General features: G+C 37.6%; 2 protein-coding genes across 2 annotated transcripts in view; one reads left to right on the top strand and one right to left on the bottom strand.

Moving 5' to 3' along the window:
* Positions 1 to 1,104: 1,104 nt before the first annotated feature.
* Positions 1,105 to 5,026, bottom strand: dnal1 (dynein, axonemal, light chain 1). Its single transcript, XM_023394726.2, has 8 exons — positions 4,961 to 5,026; positions 4,378 to 4,419; positions 4,088 to 4,197; positions 3,630 to 3,685; positions 3,467 to 3,522; positions 3,230 to 3,356; positions 2,631 to 2,771; positions 1,105 to 2,164 (listed from the first exon to the last, which is right to left on the bottom strand). The coding sequence occupies exons 1-8, from the start codon at positions 4,961 to 4,963 to the stop codon at positions 2,115 to 2,117; spliced, it is 585 nt and encodes a 194-aa protein (XP_023250494.1). The 5' UTR covers positions 4,964 to 5,026; the 3' UTR covers positions 1,105 to 2,114.
* A 10,394-nt stretch (positions 5,027 to 15,420) lies between these two features.
* The window catches only part of gphna (gephyrin a), a 35,434-nt gene continuing 33,321 nt past the window's right edge, over positions 15,421 to 17,533 (top strand). Inside the window, exon 1 of the mRNA XM_023394789.2 lies at positions 15,421 to 15,566. Coding sequence (XP_023250557.1) covers positions 15,503 to 15,566 — 64 coding nt within the window. The 5' untranslated portion in view covers positions 15,421 to 15,502. The remainder of the gene's footprint in view (positions 15,567 to 17,533) is intronic.

The following is a 17,533-nucleotide window of genomic DNA, read 5'->3' as shown; positions in this document are numbered from 1 at the left end:
ATTGAAAAAGACATAAAACAGTAAGAACATTGTACATATGAACAGGCTTGAACATAGTAAATTGTTTCTCTAGATTAATAACCACAAGAGAAGTATCTGTTTAGGAAATATCGGAATATTTCGCTGGTATTCTATCAACATTATAATTACAAAGAAGAATTAAATTTAGAGCAAAACATTTTGAAAATAAGAATAATGCAAAGAGAGGTTTTTTTTCGTTTTTTAAAAAAAAATATGACCTGATCCAATTTATTTTTAAAGTGTCATTCAAGGTTTAAATCTAGGAAATTTAAGCCTCTTTTTTCATAAGAATTTACTTCTACTGATTTCCTTAGGTAGTGTGTTCGATTCTTGCAAATGAAGTTAAATAAAAGGTGGTTAGTGGATGAGTGTCTGATTATCTAAGTATAAAGATAGGGCAGGTTATGTTGAGATATCCCCCCTGCCTTTGACAGCAAAATATATCCTTCAGACTTAGGGCCCTTTGGAGCCACTGATTGAGAAGTTTTTTAGTTTTATCAATTATGCCTACCATATCCAGATGAAGAACCACTTTAACAACAATTTGAATTCTTTGTTTTAGATTTAAAATCAGATGTTGCATTAATCACTCCTTGTATAAAAGTAATAATTTTCCTCTTATCTATCCACATCTTTCTTAGGACCTCTACTTCACGTCATTGCTTCTCATCCCCAATAATCAACCTCAAAAGCTGTAACACTTTTGCTAGACTGTTGTTACTCTAACCACCTTCACTTTCCCTACATCAGTCAGCTTCTTTAACTTTTCTGTCTTTCACTATTACATCCAGTCAACAAATTTCCATCTCCTAAAATTAACATCTATTTCACCTTTCAAACCAACCACTCCTATAGTACTGCAGTTGTTCCAGACCTATGCAGGCCATCGGTCGACTCTACCTGATATATCCGATCAATGCAATTCAATTCTTAAAAGCACTTCAAATTTTTAAGTATTTAAAATGCATTTTGCCCACTTACATATAGGCTACTATAATCAAAATTCTAAATGTTGAACTTTTAGTTTAAGGCAAAGATTGATTATGCTTCAGGTAACAAGGCTAAAAAAAAGAGGACAACATATCACATCAGTTTTATTTATTTGAAATAACAAAATCATGTAAAATCATAAATATCTCACAACTGTAAGTACAGACGTTCCTCAAATAATTTAAAATATAAAAATCATTTCACACACACAAATGTTATTATAATTATGTCAGCCTGGACTATCTGAAACAACACAGTGCCAAACAGAGCTGAGGATTTATTTTGGTCATGTACGTTTTACACTCAGCTCTGATGGCTCCACAGTCCTGTCCAAAGGCTGTTTCAATGTAGGTGTAGATGGTACCCTAAAGTCCCATGAGAAGGAAAGTACACACTAACTTAACCTCCTATTTGAACGGTACTACTGCTTACTACCTGAGAAGTCAGTTTGGTGGTAAACCCTGATTTCAGCAAGTCCAGAATTCTAATAACAACCATGAAAAACAGTGTGCTGTTTTAGTAACATGGTAAGATGCAAATATTTGCTGGATATTTCATTTGTGGTTGACACCAAAATGTATCACTCTAAGTCACTCTATCTAACCAGGTGCTCCACTTCTTAGTCCAATGTGATGTAAATGTAGCAGCCGACTCCTAATAGGCTACAGGAGGTCAAGCAGCATGGAGTTAATGGTATTACCCGATCAACATCTGGTCCACACAAATGTCTCTGCTCACTAGCCTGTGCTACACTGTGCTTGAAAAACTTAAGAGGCATATAAAATCAAGGACACTATAAAAACACATTAGTATTCACTTCAATATCTTTCATACTTTTTGACAGTAAAAAATCCTAATGCTGTAAATGGCATTAGGAATTGTGCTTATCATGTACTTCTACTTATAGGGATTTGTCAAAACCTTTTTCTGGTCCAGAACCCATTAAGCCTGCAGTACTGTCAGTTTACAGGTCTACAACATAGTCTATGCTGTTGTGAAAATCACATTTTATATAAAGAAAAGCGACATGACAAACCATACAAAACTTAAAAAAGGGAAGATTCTTAGGGAAGAGGGTTGGATTTTGCAGATCGTCATGCTTCTCAACTCTCTCCATCTCCTTCATCCTCTTCCTGTTTGATGACTGGGGTTCCTAGTAAGAGCAGAACAAGAGATGATCAATCTTCAAAGCAAAGAATTTTTTACCTACATGTACCTTGTAACTGACAATGTAAAAGTTGTAAAAGTTTCATTTTACAAACCACAAGCAATTTCAATAATATTTATGGGTCAATAATTTCTTTAGAATTTTCCATTTTATACCAAGTAAATATGCCTTTATTATTAATTTATTATTGGAGAATGTATTTTATTCATTGCTAAATTGTACATTAGTCGTGTTCAGATAACCTTCTGTGGACTGACAAAAAGACTCCCTATGTTATGTTGACAATGAATTTTAATTAATGAAATTATTGCAAATCATTCAGAAATTATGGGGGGTAAAGTGTTATTTCTACTTTTATGTTATTTATTCACCATTGTCTGTACTGTCAAGCTATGACAGTAGATGTAAGATTATAGAATATGAGTGGACGTTGCTGATGAAATACTCTTACCATCTAGTTTCTTCAGATTAGGAAGTCTTTTAGAGGCTTCATCCATCCAGGTTCCCTCAGCCGAATGCTTCTCCTCCAGAGGATTTCCAACAAACACCAGGTCTACAAGGCATGGTAGGTCAGCTATCCTCACAAACTCTCCTACACAGAACAGAGAAGACAATATCATACCTGTATATCAAATTAAAGAGTGACACATGAGGATTTCAACACCAGCAAAATTTTCAGCACATTAACTTTAAAAATAAGATTAATGAAAGCTTTACTGGACTCATTTAAGCATTTTACATTGTGTGACACATTAGGTTTTGATAAGAATTTTCATCCCCAAAAAATATGAGGGTACTGTGCTTCCAGCAGAAACTGCAGTTAAAGCATTCAGTGTCAGACAGTGGGTTAAATGTCTGAATTTAACAAATTACTACTGACATTTGTATCCTCTTTGATAAAACAAAAGTTGTTAGGCAAGTGGAGTTTGAATTTTCTGCAACAGGTCACTTAACCTCATAAAGATTCCTTGAAAGTACGAACATAGTCATTTGTATTATAATAAGCTTTGTCTGTTTCATGTGTTGATTATATTTATGAATGTAGCTTACCCCATTCTTTCACCAGGTTATTGGACATGTAGAGGACTTTCAGTTTCTTCATGCATTGGATTCCCTTCAGTTTCTCTATCAAGTTATAGGAAATCCATAACTCTTCTAATGTCTCCCCTACTGCATCCTGCACACACACACAACATAAGGAAAAGAGGAAAATAAAAAAACACTAGTTTTACCATACTATTTTTTTTTTCAAACTAGTTGGTCATTTCTGCCTCATATGTAACTTACCAGACCAGTGAGCGCCTTAATATTATTTCTTCCTAATGACAGTATTTTCAGGTTCTCTGGACGGACACAATACAACACCACATTACAACACCACATTTCCATCCATGAACATTGATTGTGTGTACTGTATGTTGCTATATGTGTTTATGAAGTCAGTACTCACTCAGGCCGTTGAGATTGGTTATTTTCTCAATGCAGTTTGTAGACAGAGACAGCTTTCTGTGGAGAAAGTGTCAAATAGTCAACTTTAACAGGTAGTCTACTACCATATATTCTGCATGTTGGAACATTCTTATTGTTGATTTGGTTCAGGGTGAATTGGTCCAAATTTGTAGCTTTACCAGAAGGTAACACCTTTATAATTTTATAGTGGATCAAATGATTAAGTGTCAGACACTCATGTGTCTGTTATGAAACATTTATTATTCATTGGAAAAACATCTTTAATGAGCTCAGATGGACTAATCTCATGGTTTCACATTAGAAACATAAGAAAGGCATCCATGATTTTTTCAGAATAGAAGTTGTTTTAAAAAAAATAATCATGATAATTATAATATGCAACATATCAAAATATGAATAATAAGTTACTGAAATAAGCAACTGTATCACAGGACTTACTCGCAGTTGGTGAGAGTGGAGAGAGAAGCATCCATCTTCTCTATAGGAGGAACCTGACCATACAGTTTTATTGCTTTAGCTTCACTCGCTTTAGTCTCTGACTTTTCTTCCTACACACACACACACACACACACACACACACACACACACACACACACACACAGATAGAGAGAGATCATCAAAAGATCCAATTACAACAACTATGTTACAATTATGCAACTACAAAATGAACTTCTACACACAGTATTGCATGGTATTCTGTGTTTCAGCTGTGCCTGTATGTCACTCACCCATTTGGCCAGTGCTTCTCTCACAGTCGTTGCTTTGCTGGCCTGGAGACATTACATAACATTAAATTAGACAGGGAGAGGCTGGGCTATATTGTGATGACAAAATAGCAGATAGATACTGTTCTGACAAGCTAGCAAAACCGTTACATCAAACACACATTTTTACTAAAGTATTGGCTTAGAACGTACACTGTCTTCCTATCATTTTCATGTTAGGCTTTTGGCTGCTACAATCTTAGTTCTGATTGAGTGTCGATCAATTAGTTCACCCCCACCCCCAGTACAAGAGTGGGAAAAACGACAAAATGACACACACATTCACACGCATTCAATGCAGAGTTTATGTTTGCCAGCTAGTTAATGCTAGATTACAGTAATTGACATTCAGGGTTAGCTAAATGGCTAATTAAAGTTAGCCCATATTAGCTCACAGCGACAGCAATGTTGCATGTAAGGTCAAATATGGCACTCAGAAACAGAGTCACTGCATGTTTGGTTAGGTGGTCGCACTTAAAACCATATAAGTTAGTTAAAAAACACAAAAAAGCGACGAAAAATGAGCCGAAAACACACAAACACTCACCATGTTGATGGTTGATGCATGCACTGGTTGCTATGGCACTGACGGGGAGCCGACAAGCTGCGCCTGCGCAGAAAATAAAATGTAACTGCAGATAGCAAAGGGCTGCTTTTGTTATTACCAGCTGTGTGGTGATGATAGATAGATAGATAGATAGATAGATAGATAGATAGATAGATAGATAGATAGATAGATAGATAGATAGATAGATAGATAGATAGATAGATGGATAGACAGAATATTCAATTGTAATAATAACAATAATATGAATATGAACATGGATAATATGCATATTATATAATGTTATATAATAATTATAACCTCATTTGCACATTCTAACCATCTAGGGGTTAAGCTAATATGGATCTGTGAAGCTTACAGAAGTAGGATATTATGCAAATAAAGGGGATGAAAATGGCAAAATTAAAAATGAATAAATAAAATAATGCATGCCATTGTCCATTTGAATGCCCTTTCAGATGCATACTAGTATCCACAATCATATGCCTGTCTTTATGAATATAAAAGTGATGTATGATTGCATAAAAACATAATAATAATAAATAATAATAAATAATAAAAACATACTGCGGCCATAGCTGTTACAAGGTGTTTCAATGTTTTAATCTGTGACTCCTCACTCCTTTTCTCAAAGGATCTTTTCCTACAAATCTGACAACCTGCAGCAAAGGTGTCATATACTGACCTTTTTTGGTACCTGTACCTAGCTATGTGAAATGATTCTGGTCAAGTTTGGTTGTACATGGAGACAGGACTTTGGAGTGTTTATGCTTTACTGCGGTTGATGCGTATAGTGGGTAAATATCGCCCCCCAGTGATGAAATTATAGTATTGCATCAAAATCTGTTAAGAGGCCTCGATTTTAACCTTGAATTACAGTAACTTTCCTTTTCAGCTGTGAACGTGAAAATTCTGTAATTCATTTTCTATAAACGGTGCCTATCCATGACACATAACTATGGCAATAGAAAATAAATGATGAATATAAATATATAATAACTTATTGTACACAGATTTTTTTAACATTGGTATCTAAACTTTTAGATGTGTCCTACACCATTCTTATGTTAAATAAAGAAAACAACAACTGAACAATATAGTGTGTGCAAATACAATAATTCTGCAATAACCAGCATATTTACAAAAACATTTTGGAATAGGCCTCAACTCTGCTGTAGTTTGCTTTATTTGTGCTGTTGTGATGATGAATCATATTGTTTTGTATAGCATATGTTTATGTGGAAAATCACAGAGTATATTGCAAATAAGCTGTCCAGTAGTTAGTAAATAGCTGTTACTTCTGGTAATGTAGCATACCCTAACACTAACTCTAACCCTAACCCTGATTGTTTCATATAATACATATTTATACCATCCAGCACTTTCTCTTTCTTTCTGTCCATCATAGTCTCCGAAATTTGTTTAAAGCCACTGCATAGAGTTTGAAAGTTTCCAACTGTGATGCCCCCTGAGGTAGTATTAAACAATAATAATTAAAAAAAAAACACTCACAATGGTAGATCAAGGGACACTAAGATGAGAAGGTTTAGTTTCACTAGATGGTCTAATGTTTCTGTATAGCAGCTGAAAAATTTGAAGGAGCCATGGATAAATAGATAAATAGAGCAAGAATTTTACAATTGATTATTTGTTATTGCTATCTCTGTAATGTCACACTAGGGTTGTAGCATAAAGGTAGCCTACTACATTCTCACGATTAAATACGTTCTGTGCCAAAGAGTCACTACATCCAAATCATAGTATACTTTCTAAGAATAGCTCTGACCTTTTTATATTCAACAGGCAAATAATATATCTTATCCAACATATAATCAGTTCTTACAATGGCTTCCATTAAACAATAAGTGTTTGTGTGTGTGTGTGTGTGTGTGTGTGTGTGTGTGTGTGTGTGTGTGTGTGTGTGTGTGTGTGTGTGTGTGTGTGTGTGTGTGTGTGTGAGAGAGAGAGAGAGAGAGAGGAGAAAGAGAGTGACCTGTGTGCCTCTGTAAGTCCCAACAGGCTCATGAATCATGCTAAGATGAGACTTGTTGACCTTTATGGACTTTAGAGAAGAAGGAAAGGAAGGGTTTTGAGTCACAGGTCCTTATGTATTCCTTATATATCATTATTATTTTTAGATGAATAATAACAGATTTTCATTTGCAGGGAGACCTGAAGGAAAACACGCAGAGAAAAATAAAATTGGATACTCATAACTTTAACTAAACTCAACCAAACTGCAACTCTGGAGCCAGAAAGTCTTTACCTCCAGCAAGGCTTTTTGGCAGAAAGCCCTGAAGGTAAACCTCTCCCAACAGCAGCCCAGATGTCCTGGGAGGAGATCCTGAGACATTACCTGCTCAGATGAGATAAATAGTCTGGGTCTACACCCCAGGGTCTCTTTTGGTCACTTCCCAAAGCTCATGACCTGAATCTGAATTTTGAACCCTACTCCTATTACACACACGCACACACACACACACACACACACACACACACACACGCGCGCGCACGTACACATCGCTCACTGTCAGTGGAAGAAATGAGCTCACTGTGGCCAGTCGGGTAGCCGGCATGTGCAGGGTGTCACAGTGTCACAGACCAAACCACACAGCTCACAGTACGTCCACTGCATCTCTAGAGCTGACACCTGTCTCAGAGACGTTGTTGTGTACAACGTTTGCTGATGTCCACGTCTAAACAAACTGAAGGGAGAGATATTATCTTAACTGAATAGCATTTGTGGCGTATAATATTTGAGAGCAATAATGATGTAGGTTACTAACATCCAGCACTATAGATACAAATACAGTCTGTCATTCATTCCAGCTGTATACTGCAATAACTGCACAGGTATGGAATACCATCTGTCAATATTGAATAAATAAATTAATAAATAAATACAGCTATAAAATAAATCCTGAAATGAATAAATTAGGCGATACATATAGAAATATGTAAATAAAAGAATATATAAATATATATATAAGGGGGTATATAAATAAATGAATAAATAGCTGTACAAATGAACAAATAAGGTGGATTTAGAGTCTCAAAGAGCTCTTAAACAGAGAACGTGACATGTAACTGAAACCTGAGGTTTAGGTTTGCAGTGCGTACCACATGTTTCCTGCTCTGGCGACCTTGTCCTATATGTGCATAGATATCAAATACTCTCTGTGGTCAATATTTTACAGGAGGCTTCGTCTGGGAGAGTGACTGTTGTTCAGGTCACGTGAATGAAATGTATCAAAGACAACAGGGATGATGAATGACAATTTTGTGAATACACATTTTTTTCAGGAGTGAGACATGTCTGTCTTAAGTACAGAGCTGGACTCAGAAGGAAGTGATTAAAACAGGCTGGAAGAAAGGCAGGGGAAACAACTAGCAGGGCTCTGTCTGAGGTTAAAAAGTATGCACAGAACAAACAATGACATTCAGAGTGGAGATGGGAAACTCAATGGAAACAGACTTAGTGCATAAATCACAACAAAGTGGCAGACAAAACATCATTATTATATCACGATGAGGAGAATGTAACCTCCCTCAAATTACTACATGAAACAGAAATTCCATATTTTTGTGTTTTCTAAGGTTTTTATTCATTTGACTTATCATTACTGCTCTTTGAATAACACCATCTCATTCTCCCTCTTGTTCTTTAATTGCACCACCTTTCTCGATGTCAATGAACCAACTCCTAATATACACAAACATAAAGTCAATGACAATGTTTTCATCTCACTCTTAGAAAGAAAGTGTTTTAGCATTTTTACCAATTTATAAATATTCCTTTACATGGTGTATTTATGCAGAAATCAATAAACTCATGTAACTTCGAAATAGAGCATCAAAAGTAGGTGGAGTCATACAGGGAAGAGGTGTTGCCCCTGACCTTTCCTCTAGCTGTGATACTTCCAGTAAAATGAAGTCATTTAACCATCAAACATAAACCTCTCCACTGACATCAGAAATTTACAGTGACATGAAAGATTCAAGAATGGTTCTCCTCTGTGAGGTTGGATGTTTGGTTCCTCATCAGCTGCGAAAAGGTTTGGGTCTGGACAGGTAACAAAGAAAGGGTACTGTTACAGATCAAGTGACTGCTGTGTGTGTGGAGTGGGTGGGGCCTTGAAGGGCTAAGCAGTATAAAAGAAGGTTGACAGTCAGATTGGTCCAAGTGCATCAAAGATGGATCAGTTTGCCTGACTGAGGATGCAACAAGCTGCTGAAGCAATGAAAAGTTCACACGCAGTCGTTCCCAACAAGCAGGAGCAGTCAGATTTGAATAGGGGTAGAAGGTCGGGACGATGGGGATTGAACGTTATTGAAAGTAAAAGTCGAACTTTGGAGATCAGCGTCCAACGGATTGACAGACCAATTGCTGGAGACATCAAAATGCGATCGTCCATTTATCTCCAAACAGCTTCAACAGTAGTCAACACTGCACGTGTCATGACCAGGTCAAAACGTCTCATGGGGTCTAAACCAAGACAAATAAGAGGCACCTATCTACCACCTATCACCAGATCAAATGCCATCTATGGCAAAGTGGGACGCACGGCTGCTCTACCAGAACATAGAAGGGAGTCATCCAAACCAAAAGGATACAAAACCCATTTACCAACTGGAAATGTGATGACGGAAAATACAGTGTTGGATACACAATGTGGAAAAGTAAATCAGGAGTCCAACAAATGTAACAAAATCAGTGCTGCTCTTGTAACAGGAAACAAAGTAGAATACCTTGATTCAGAGTCCAATGGGAGACTGATTAAACGGACCTTTGTTGGACAGTCAGCTGCAACATTGACTCCAGCACCAGTGCACCCTCCAGTATGTCAAAAGAAGAACGACACTAGTGATCCTGGTGCCAGTGACAGTAGTACAATGACAGCAGTCAGGGTTAAACACGATGCCAGTCTGTGTGAAGCAAGGAAACAAAGAGGTTTCTGCTCCAGTGACTCAGCTATTGAAACAGAATCTGAGGGCTCTGAAGACAAAGGTCATTCAGAAAGGCTGAAGGAAGACGATGATGATGAGTACTACACTGGCCAGAGGATCACAGAATGGGTCCTTAAAGTCAACTCCAGCCTCTTCACACCAGGAAATGATGAGCTAAAGCATTTAAAACCTGCAGAGGAGCAGGATGTGGCAACCATGAAGATAATCTATACTGGAGACTGAACTAATATAGAATTAGATTAGTATTTCCTTTCTGATGAAATCATTTTAACTCAAGTTCCACTTTCTAGTTATGTTAACACCTGTCACATGATTATCACATATCACAAGTATCTTGGACTTCAAGTGAAGATAGTTTTGCTGAACTACTATTTACAAGCTCACGAATGAACTTTCCTGCGCATGTTTAATGCCTGCAACTTTAACAATATTCTAAATATTAAATTCATTTAATTTATTTATAAAAAAATAATCATATAATATTGTAATTTATTTAAGTTCATGTACTTTGTGCAGTTATGTAAATCGTGGTTTCTTCAGTGGAGGAGAGAAGCCTGAATTACAACACACACAGTTATTATTGTTGAGAATCGAGACTGTCCTCCTGTGAAAAACGAGCAGACAGGTCGTTTGTTCACCAGTTTATTATGACCCATAGTTACGTTTTGTTGCTAGGCGACATCTAGTGGTTGTAGTAATTATGAAAGGAGCAAAGGGAAAAATGCAGTGACGTAGGAGAAAGAGCGACAAACAAAACACAGGAATATGACACAGGAGATTGATGTTTGATTCCCATGTGAACCCAGTTGTTTATATTGTTCCTGTTATCCATGACCGTTCGTTGTTATTATTGTAACCATGACAACAAAGATCTTCTGATGTTGAGGAAGTAGTTATTGTAACCCAAATCATGATCTTTTCCTAAACCTAACCAAGTAGTTTTAATGCTTAAACCTAACCAAGCCATTACTGTTACTAAAGTAACCACGGCAACGTTCGGTACACCGCTCGTGGTACGGTTGGTGTTTATTATGGTAACCATGAAAACCGAGGTCCGGTACGCATGCCGTCGTAGGGGTGCTATTTTAGGAGACACTCCTATGGGTCATATCAGAAGGTAGGAACAAACGGCCGACATGCTCGTATGGATTGGAGGACTTGTTACATCTCGTCTATACAACCTTTAAAGCAGGGCTATTCAGCTATGATATTCAGGGGGCCACATTTCCTAAACGCTAAGGGCCCTGGGGGCAGACATTTCCCTGAGCTATTCTCATTCTGTATGTACACCTGACACACCATGACACCACATTTACAAAACTATAATTTTGCCAAATTGTAAAAGCAGCCTAATCATTACCTAAAGAAAAAAACAAAAAGGCCTCCTTCAAGTAATCAGGCCAAGTGGTTCATTTGATTTTCTGTGCAACACAAGCTGTCATATTAATAAAAGTAAACACATAGTTTTCTACAACACATCATGTCAGCTGTCTGGCAAATCATTTGGTTAATTCTGACATCTCTTGCGTCACAGCATTTTTTAAAAAGAGGCAAACAACAGAAGAGAGCAAGAACAGTGAAAAAGTTCAGGATGAACTGAACTTGTCTGTGAATTTGATGCCAAAGATTATAGTTGAAAGTTTGAACAGACACTGTTGTTACTGCCTGGGACTGGTGTTTACCAAGAAGGCTGCTGCAATATTAGAGCCTCTGTGGTTTAGAAGATTTACTGTAGCAAAAATGTATTGTAATTAAACAATTGATCGGCATGCCGGTCAGACTTGATTGATGGGCTGGAGTTGGCCCGCAGGCAACCGGTTGAATAGGCCAGCTTTAAGGTGTGTTCAGACAATTCACACTTATCCCAGGGCTTTATAACTTCATAAAATACAGACATGAGGGGAAAAAGGAGAGAGATTAAAGGAAAATAACAGAAAGAAGTGGAGTTCCTATGTTTTCTGAGACCAGTTTGAGAACGCAAACACACTCCACAGGCACCATATGTTGCTAGCTAATTGATAGCTTCTATCCAAATATTTCACATCACATTTGTAGCATTGACCAATAGCAAGCTGTCCTGAGAGTGCTGACCTTTGAGGCAGCAGAGAGCCATAGAGTCAAAAATGGAGGAAGCTATTGCAGCTTATTAGATGTGCACCATCAACTTCTAATTAACTCCCCTCCTTGTAACTCAGTAACACTTGCATTTCCTGGGCTGTCTAGTGTGTAGCAGTTAGCTTGCCAGCTACAGTAGTTTGAGTAGTCGCTACGGCACCAAGCTTCTAAAACAATGTATTTGAATGTCATGACTTTTAAAACACATATTTGATTTCCTTTCAGCATGAAAAATGCTTCATTCTGAATAAATGATAAATTCTTCTTAAAATAATCAAGATTTCAACTTGTTTATCCAGAATGTTTTCCTGGCTAGGCTCCACCATCAGCACCTATAGGGACGGAGTATCCTGTCACATATCCTTTGATGTAAATGGACACCAGGGCAACTGAAGCATGTTCTGCCTTCATTGCTATTCCAGTGTTGCTTTTGCACACTCTGCTGTAAATCCTGAATGCAGGGAGGAGCCACAGTCAGGTCAAACAAACAGTTTGTTGGTATGTCATCCTGCTATTCAATGTCCTGGTTTCACCACATTGTCACCTTTGTCTGTAATGCCATAGCATTCAGGCGATGATATTTATAATTTGAGCATTAAATTGAATGTAGTTCCAGAAAGGTTAGGAGAAACCATTTCTATAATAAACATTTGTGAAGGTTTACCTGTTACTTCACAGGGACCTACAAAGGGCCCAGAAGAACACTATAGCCAGTGCTTGTCTTGAGTTTGCTGCTCTGTCGCAACTCTGGATGGCCCAGTGGAGGTGATGGCTGTCATTCATTAACCAAACAGTTGTACAATGCTGCCCCCTCATGGACAGCCATCAAGTAACTCCTGCTGGGAGTTCTTGTAAGGTATGAACTCACCCTATCCTTGCAAGATGAGTAATCAACTGATATCTTAGCAAACTTGGGACTGGACATCCAGGGTCCAGATATTTTTTCTGTGTCACAGCAAGTATGGACATGACAAATAGAATTAGCAAAAAGTTTTTCCTAAGTTCCTAGTAAGTACTACCTTGTTTCAAACTAGTGATTTACTAAAGTTGGATTCACCGCTCAAATATAAGAAATGTGACAAGTGGTAATGACTTCAGCAATATGTAAATTGGTTACTAGGAAACAGTCCAATCAAATGCAATATACTATGTAAACAGGAAGTCACTAAAGCATCACAAACTAGCATAACCAAAGGCCCAAAGATGTATATTTTGTAAATGTAGGAATTACTTGTTTTCTTTATGTCTGCATACATGGAGACGTGTGCCTCAGAGTGGTATTCCTACAGTTTAGAATTATATGACTTGCTCTTTTTATATTGTGCAATAGAGTGATTCATGCTAACCTAATTGACATTTACTCATTTAGGCAAATGTTATTAGCATGTTTCATAATTTAAAGTATGCTGGGTCATTTTTTTTTAAAGGTAATCTAAAATATTTAAAACTGAGATAATTATTACACAACATTTATCAAGATTTAGGACAAATTTGTCAACATTTACAACTATTACACTATTATTATACTATTATTATTACACTGGGTCACACTAAACAAACCGAATAATGAACACAGACACATAACATTACAACATTACAACCTCAATAAGATATTAAAGAAAAAAATATATATATAATTAATTAATTAACTAAATAATAAAGAAACCAAAATAAAACAAAGGCAACATAATTCAGATTTTGCATTACATATATCTGTATTTCTTTGGCTTGATAAAAAAAGATTTTTTCAACAAAAAGATTTGATTATGCAACATCAGGGGGTTGGAGAAGTGTTATGCTGATTTTTCTTGAACTCTTTCCCTTTCCAGGACCCCTGTGAGGTAATATCATGCTGAGCTAGAGTAATTCTAGCTAACTCACTGATGTACAAACTTCTCTAATGTTTTTGATTGAATGAAAAGAGAAAAAGAGGTCACGTTAAAAAACATGGGGGACCCCGAATCATCTCATTACAATAATGTGATTGATTTTCATTTTAGAATACAAAACCAAACACATCATAAACACAAATACACTGACCAAAAAACAAATACATTTACACACAACAAAAACACAGTTGAAAAATGTCATTTTGGTCTTTAAAAACTCTTCTCATTCAGGTCAAAATGTCAAAAGACTTATCACAGGTCATGTGGAGGATGTGTCCCAGCTCGATGGTGGGGCAGGATGTTCCAGATGCACAGCAACCCCCCCCCCCCCCCCCCCCCCCCCCCATCACATGGTAATCATTTTTTGTAGCGGTCACAACAGCCAACAGCAGGCTGATTTACAGCCAGTCACCATGTTCTGTCACACATCCATCACATGACACATTCTGTAGTTCCTCACCCCAAGGCATGTAACACTATCACTTTGTCCCCCAACCTGATCTCACTGTTAGGGTTTATGAGGGCAAAAGCCCCCCAGGGCCCTCGTTTGTGACACTATTAAATATTTCAGGAGGTTCATCTCTATAGAAATAGAAATAATTTTTCAGACTTAAGTTTCCAAAATGAAAAGAATTAAAGGAGGTTATAAACATCCATCCAACTAACTACAACCTCTTGTGGCAGAATGAACTGACATGGAGTCACAGTTGCTTCCTACTGTCCATCCCCTCCTCCCATCAGGCCAGCTGGAATACTACTGGAATATGGTTTAACAGTTAGTCTGTGATATTATATTTCAGACACATTTATTCAAGGACATGCACAAGTGTAATATAAACAGAAAAATTAAAGATATTAAAATTGTATTTCAACACAGAGCCATCCATACATGACAGGACAAAATGGCAATAACCCTCGGACACTTTTAGACCCCTATGCTTTATAATTACATTTACTCATTTGGCAGACACTTTTGTACAAAATCGGCGACATCAAAAACGCTTTAATAGATTATCACTTCAGTTTATATTGTGTTGTAGGATGCCAAAAAGATCCAATTTACCTGTGTTGCCCAGTTAATAATCCAGCTCTGGTGTGTGAGAACATGCCAATTAGTCTGTCCTCATAAAGTGACAAATGTCATGAAAATGAACATCTTTTATGGTGAAGACCTTTTGCTGATGTTGTGCATACCTTGTGAGAATTATTTCCTACTTAAGTTAAGACTACATTTGGTAATAAATGGAGCAATGACTGATGACTAACCAGACATGTGTTATAGCTATATTTTACACCTAACTCCTATCTGGGGCTGTTTCAAAAATACTAGTTCAAAGGCTCAAGTCTCTATCATCGTTTTTTTGGGGGTGGCCCCAAATTTTCACTCATTAGTTGGAGGACATTTACACTAAAGGACACAAGTACACATTCACACAGACACACGTACACGCACTCACATACACACTCAGAGTCGTCCTCCAGAGGTGCAGCAGCCCGCACACCACATTGTTTCTATGTACGTGCCGTCACAGTGCAGACAGAGGTTGTAAACATGGCGGCGGACGGGATGGTGCTCACCAACCACGACCATCAGACCCGAGTGGGGATTCTGACGGGTAAGGAGACCATTTGATGAAATGCGATAAAATGCTTCTTTATAGTACACCTCTGTGCCGTTTTGCCGTAGGCTGCTTATGAACAGTCGTGTTCACGATACGAGTTGTCTTCGCTGCAGAGCTAGCTAATGTTTGCCAGTAAGCTAACCGGTTCCGTTGACTGTCATTGCACTAACGGTTGGTGCCTGCGTTTTGACAGGTCGGACAGATGTGGAATTTGCTTTTGAATCGACATTATTTGCAATTCTGTGTTGAAATCTGAAACGTTTATATTACCGTGTGAAGACTAGCTGTCATATTCAGTGTTATACTAGATAGCTTACACGACAGAACAGTGGGCTATTTTATGTAGCGTCAAGAAGGAATAAGAACGACAGGCAAAGACTTTCAAAATTAGGGCGCTATTCCCAGGCGTGCATGTACTGCAATGGGTTTTTCACAAAAATTGCGCTTTTATTTTGAAAGCAAACCCAGCATTCTTCCGATCTTGTTGTGTTGTATGTTGCAACCTTGACGCAACGGAACCTTATTTTTTCTATCAATATAGCATTACCGAGCCTATATCAGTTGCATTATTCATGTCCCTTTGCAGATCCGATATGTTGGCCGATAGTAATGGTGCTTTTAATTAACATATCTTTTATGGTTCTTCTGACAGCCATTTCATTTGGGCTCAGTGTGTGTGTGTGTGTGTGTGTGTGTGTGTGTGTGTGTGTGTGTGTGTGTGTGTGTGTGTTTATTTAACGCAGAAAAGTAAATAAATCGTGCGTTTAGTTACCTATTAAAAGCAAGTTAGAAAGCAAAGGGCAGCGCTTAGGCGACATGAATTCAGGCTGATTTCGCTTCTCTAATTTGTTCAGCGGATGCTCATCCCTGAGTCGTGCAGAGGAGAACTGGGACTAGTATACAGTCGTATGACAGTCACCAGTAGTCCTGGTGCCTACTTGCCTAGGCAGGGGGAGACGTGAGAATAATGCTAAGAGGATACGAGCCAGCAGCTGGGCTGGGAAGTCTGTCGTGGTTTCATGAGCTAGTATTTCGGCTAAACAGCAGTTAACCCTGCTATCCATTCACCTGACTGCCACAATCTGCTGTCACTTGTTTACAGATCTTCCCAACCAATTCATGTGATGTGTGTGGGAATATGTGTGTGTGTGTGTGTGTGTGTGTGTGTATTCGTTTACACATCTACCATGGAGAAGACATTTTAACTGTTTTACATTGAGGATATGGAGCAAAACGTTCTGAAAAGGTGAAATAATATTGACAGTGAACATATTAGAGCTGGTGGGTTCACTAGCCAAGTTGCACATAGGCTAATTGTTAAATTAGCACAAGAGAAACTTAAAATAGGAGATTTGGCCAGCTGTGATATTAAAAAACTAATGCTGCCACTTGTGATTACTAGGAAGAAGGAGCTTCCATAAAACTACACAGGTGTTATGTTATGTATACATTTAAATACCCTAGGAAAAACTTCAAACGCAGATCATCACTTTACTAAAGAGCTGTGTCCAAAGAGGAAACCCCTTAAATGAAAAAAAAGGTCTTAATAATAATATATGATATATAATTTTGTTATTGTCAACATATTCCATGATAAGGCTGAACTCAGCAATCAGTTGATTCTAACAACAAATATTGTCTATGCATTCAAAGCCTGATATATTTTAATCCACCAAAATTGTCAAACACACCAGACAGCCACAGCGTTGCACAGGGTAAAGGCCATTGTAGTTATTTTGATGACACACTGTACCGTTGCCGTAAATACCCACTAGTAAAGATGCACTGATTGCAATTTTTAGGGGTGATTTCAATTTCTGTTTTTTTTTTTTTTTCTGACATGCTAATTTTGATTTTGGCTGCCAGCAAGTTTCTTTCCATCAATATCCCTACTGAGCCTGTTTTTTTTATTGGGTTCAGGACATTTGTGAGTTACAGCTCGTAATGGTTTTGTTTGTTGC

Source organism: Seriola lalandi, unplaced genomic scaffold, assembly GCF_002814215.2.
Source record: "Seriola lalandi dorsalis isolate HSWRI2012SDOR001 ecotype SW California unplaced genomic scaffold, Sedor1 jcf7180002054953, whole genome shotgun sequence".
Classification (NCBI taxonomy): Eukaryota; Metazoa; Chordata; class Actinopteri; order Carangiformes; family Carangidae; genus Seriola; species Seriola lalandi.
This window is presented reverse-complemented; position numbering and strand designations above follow the sequence as displayed.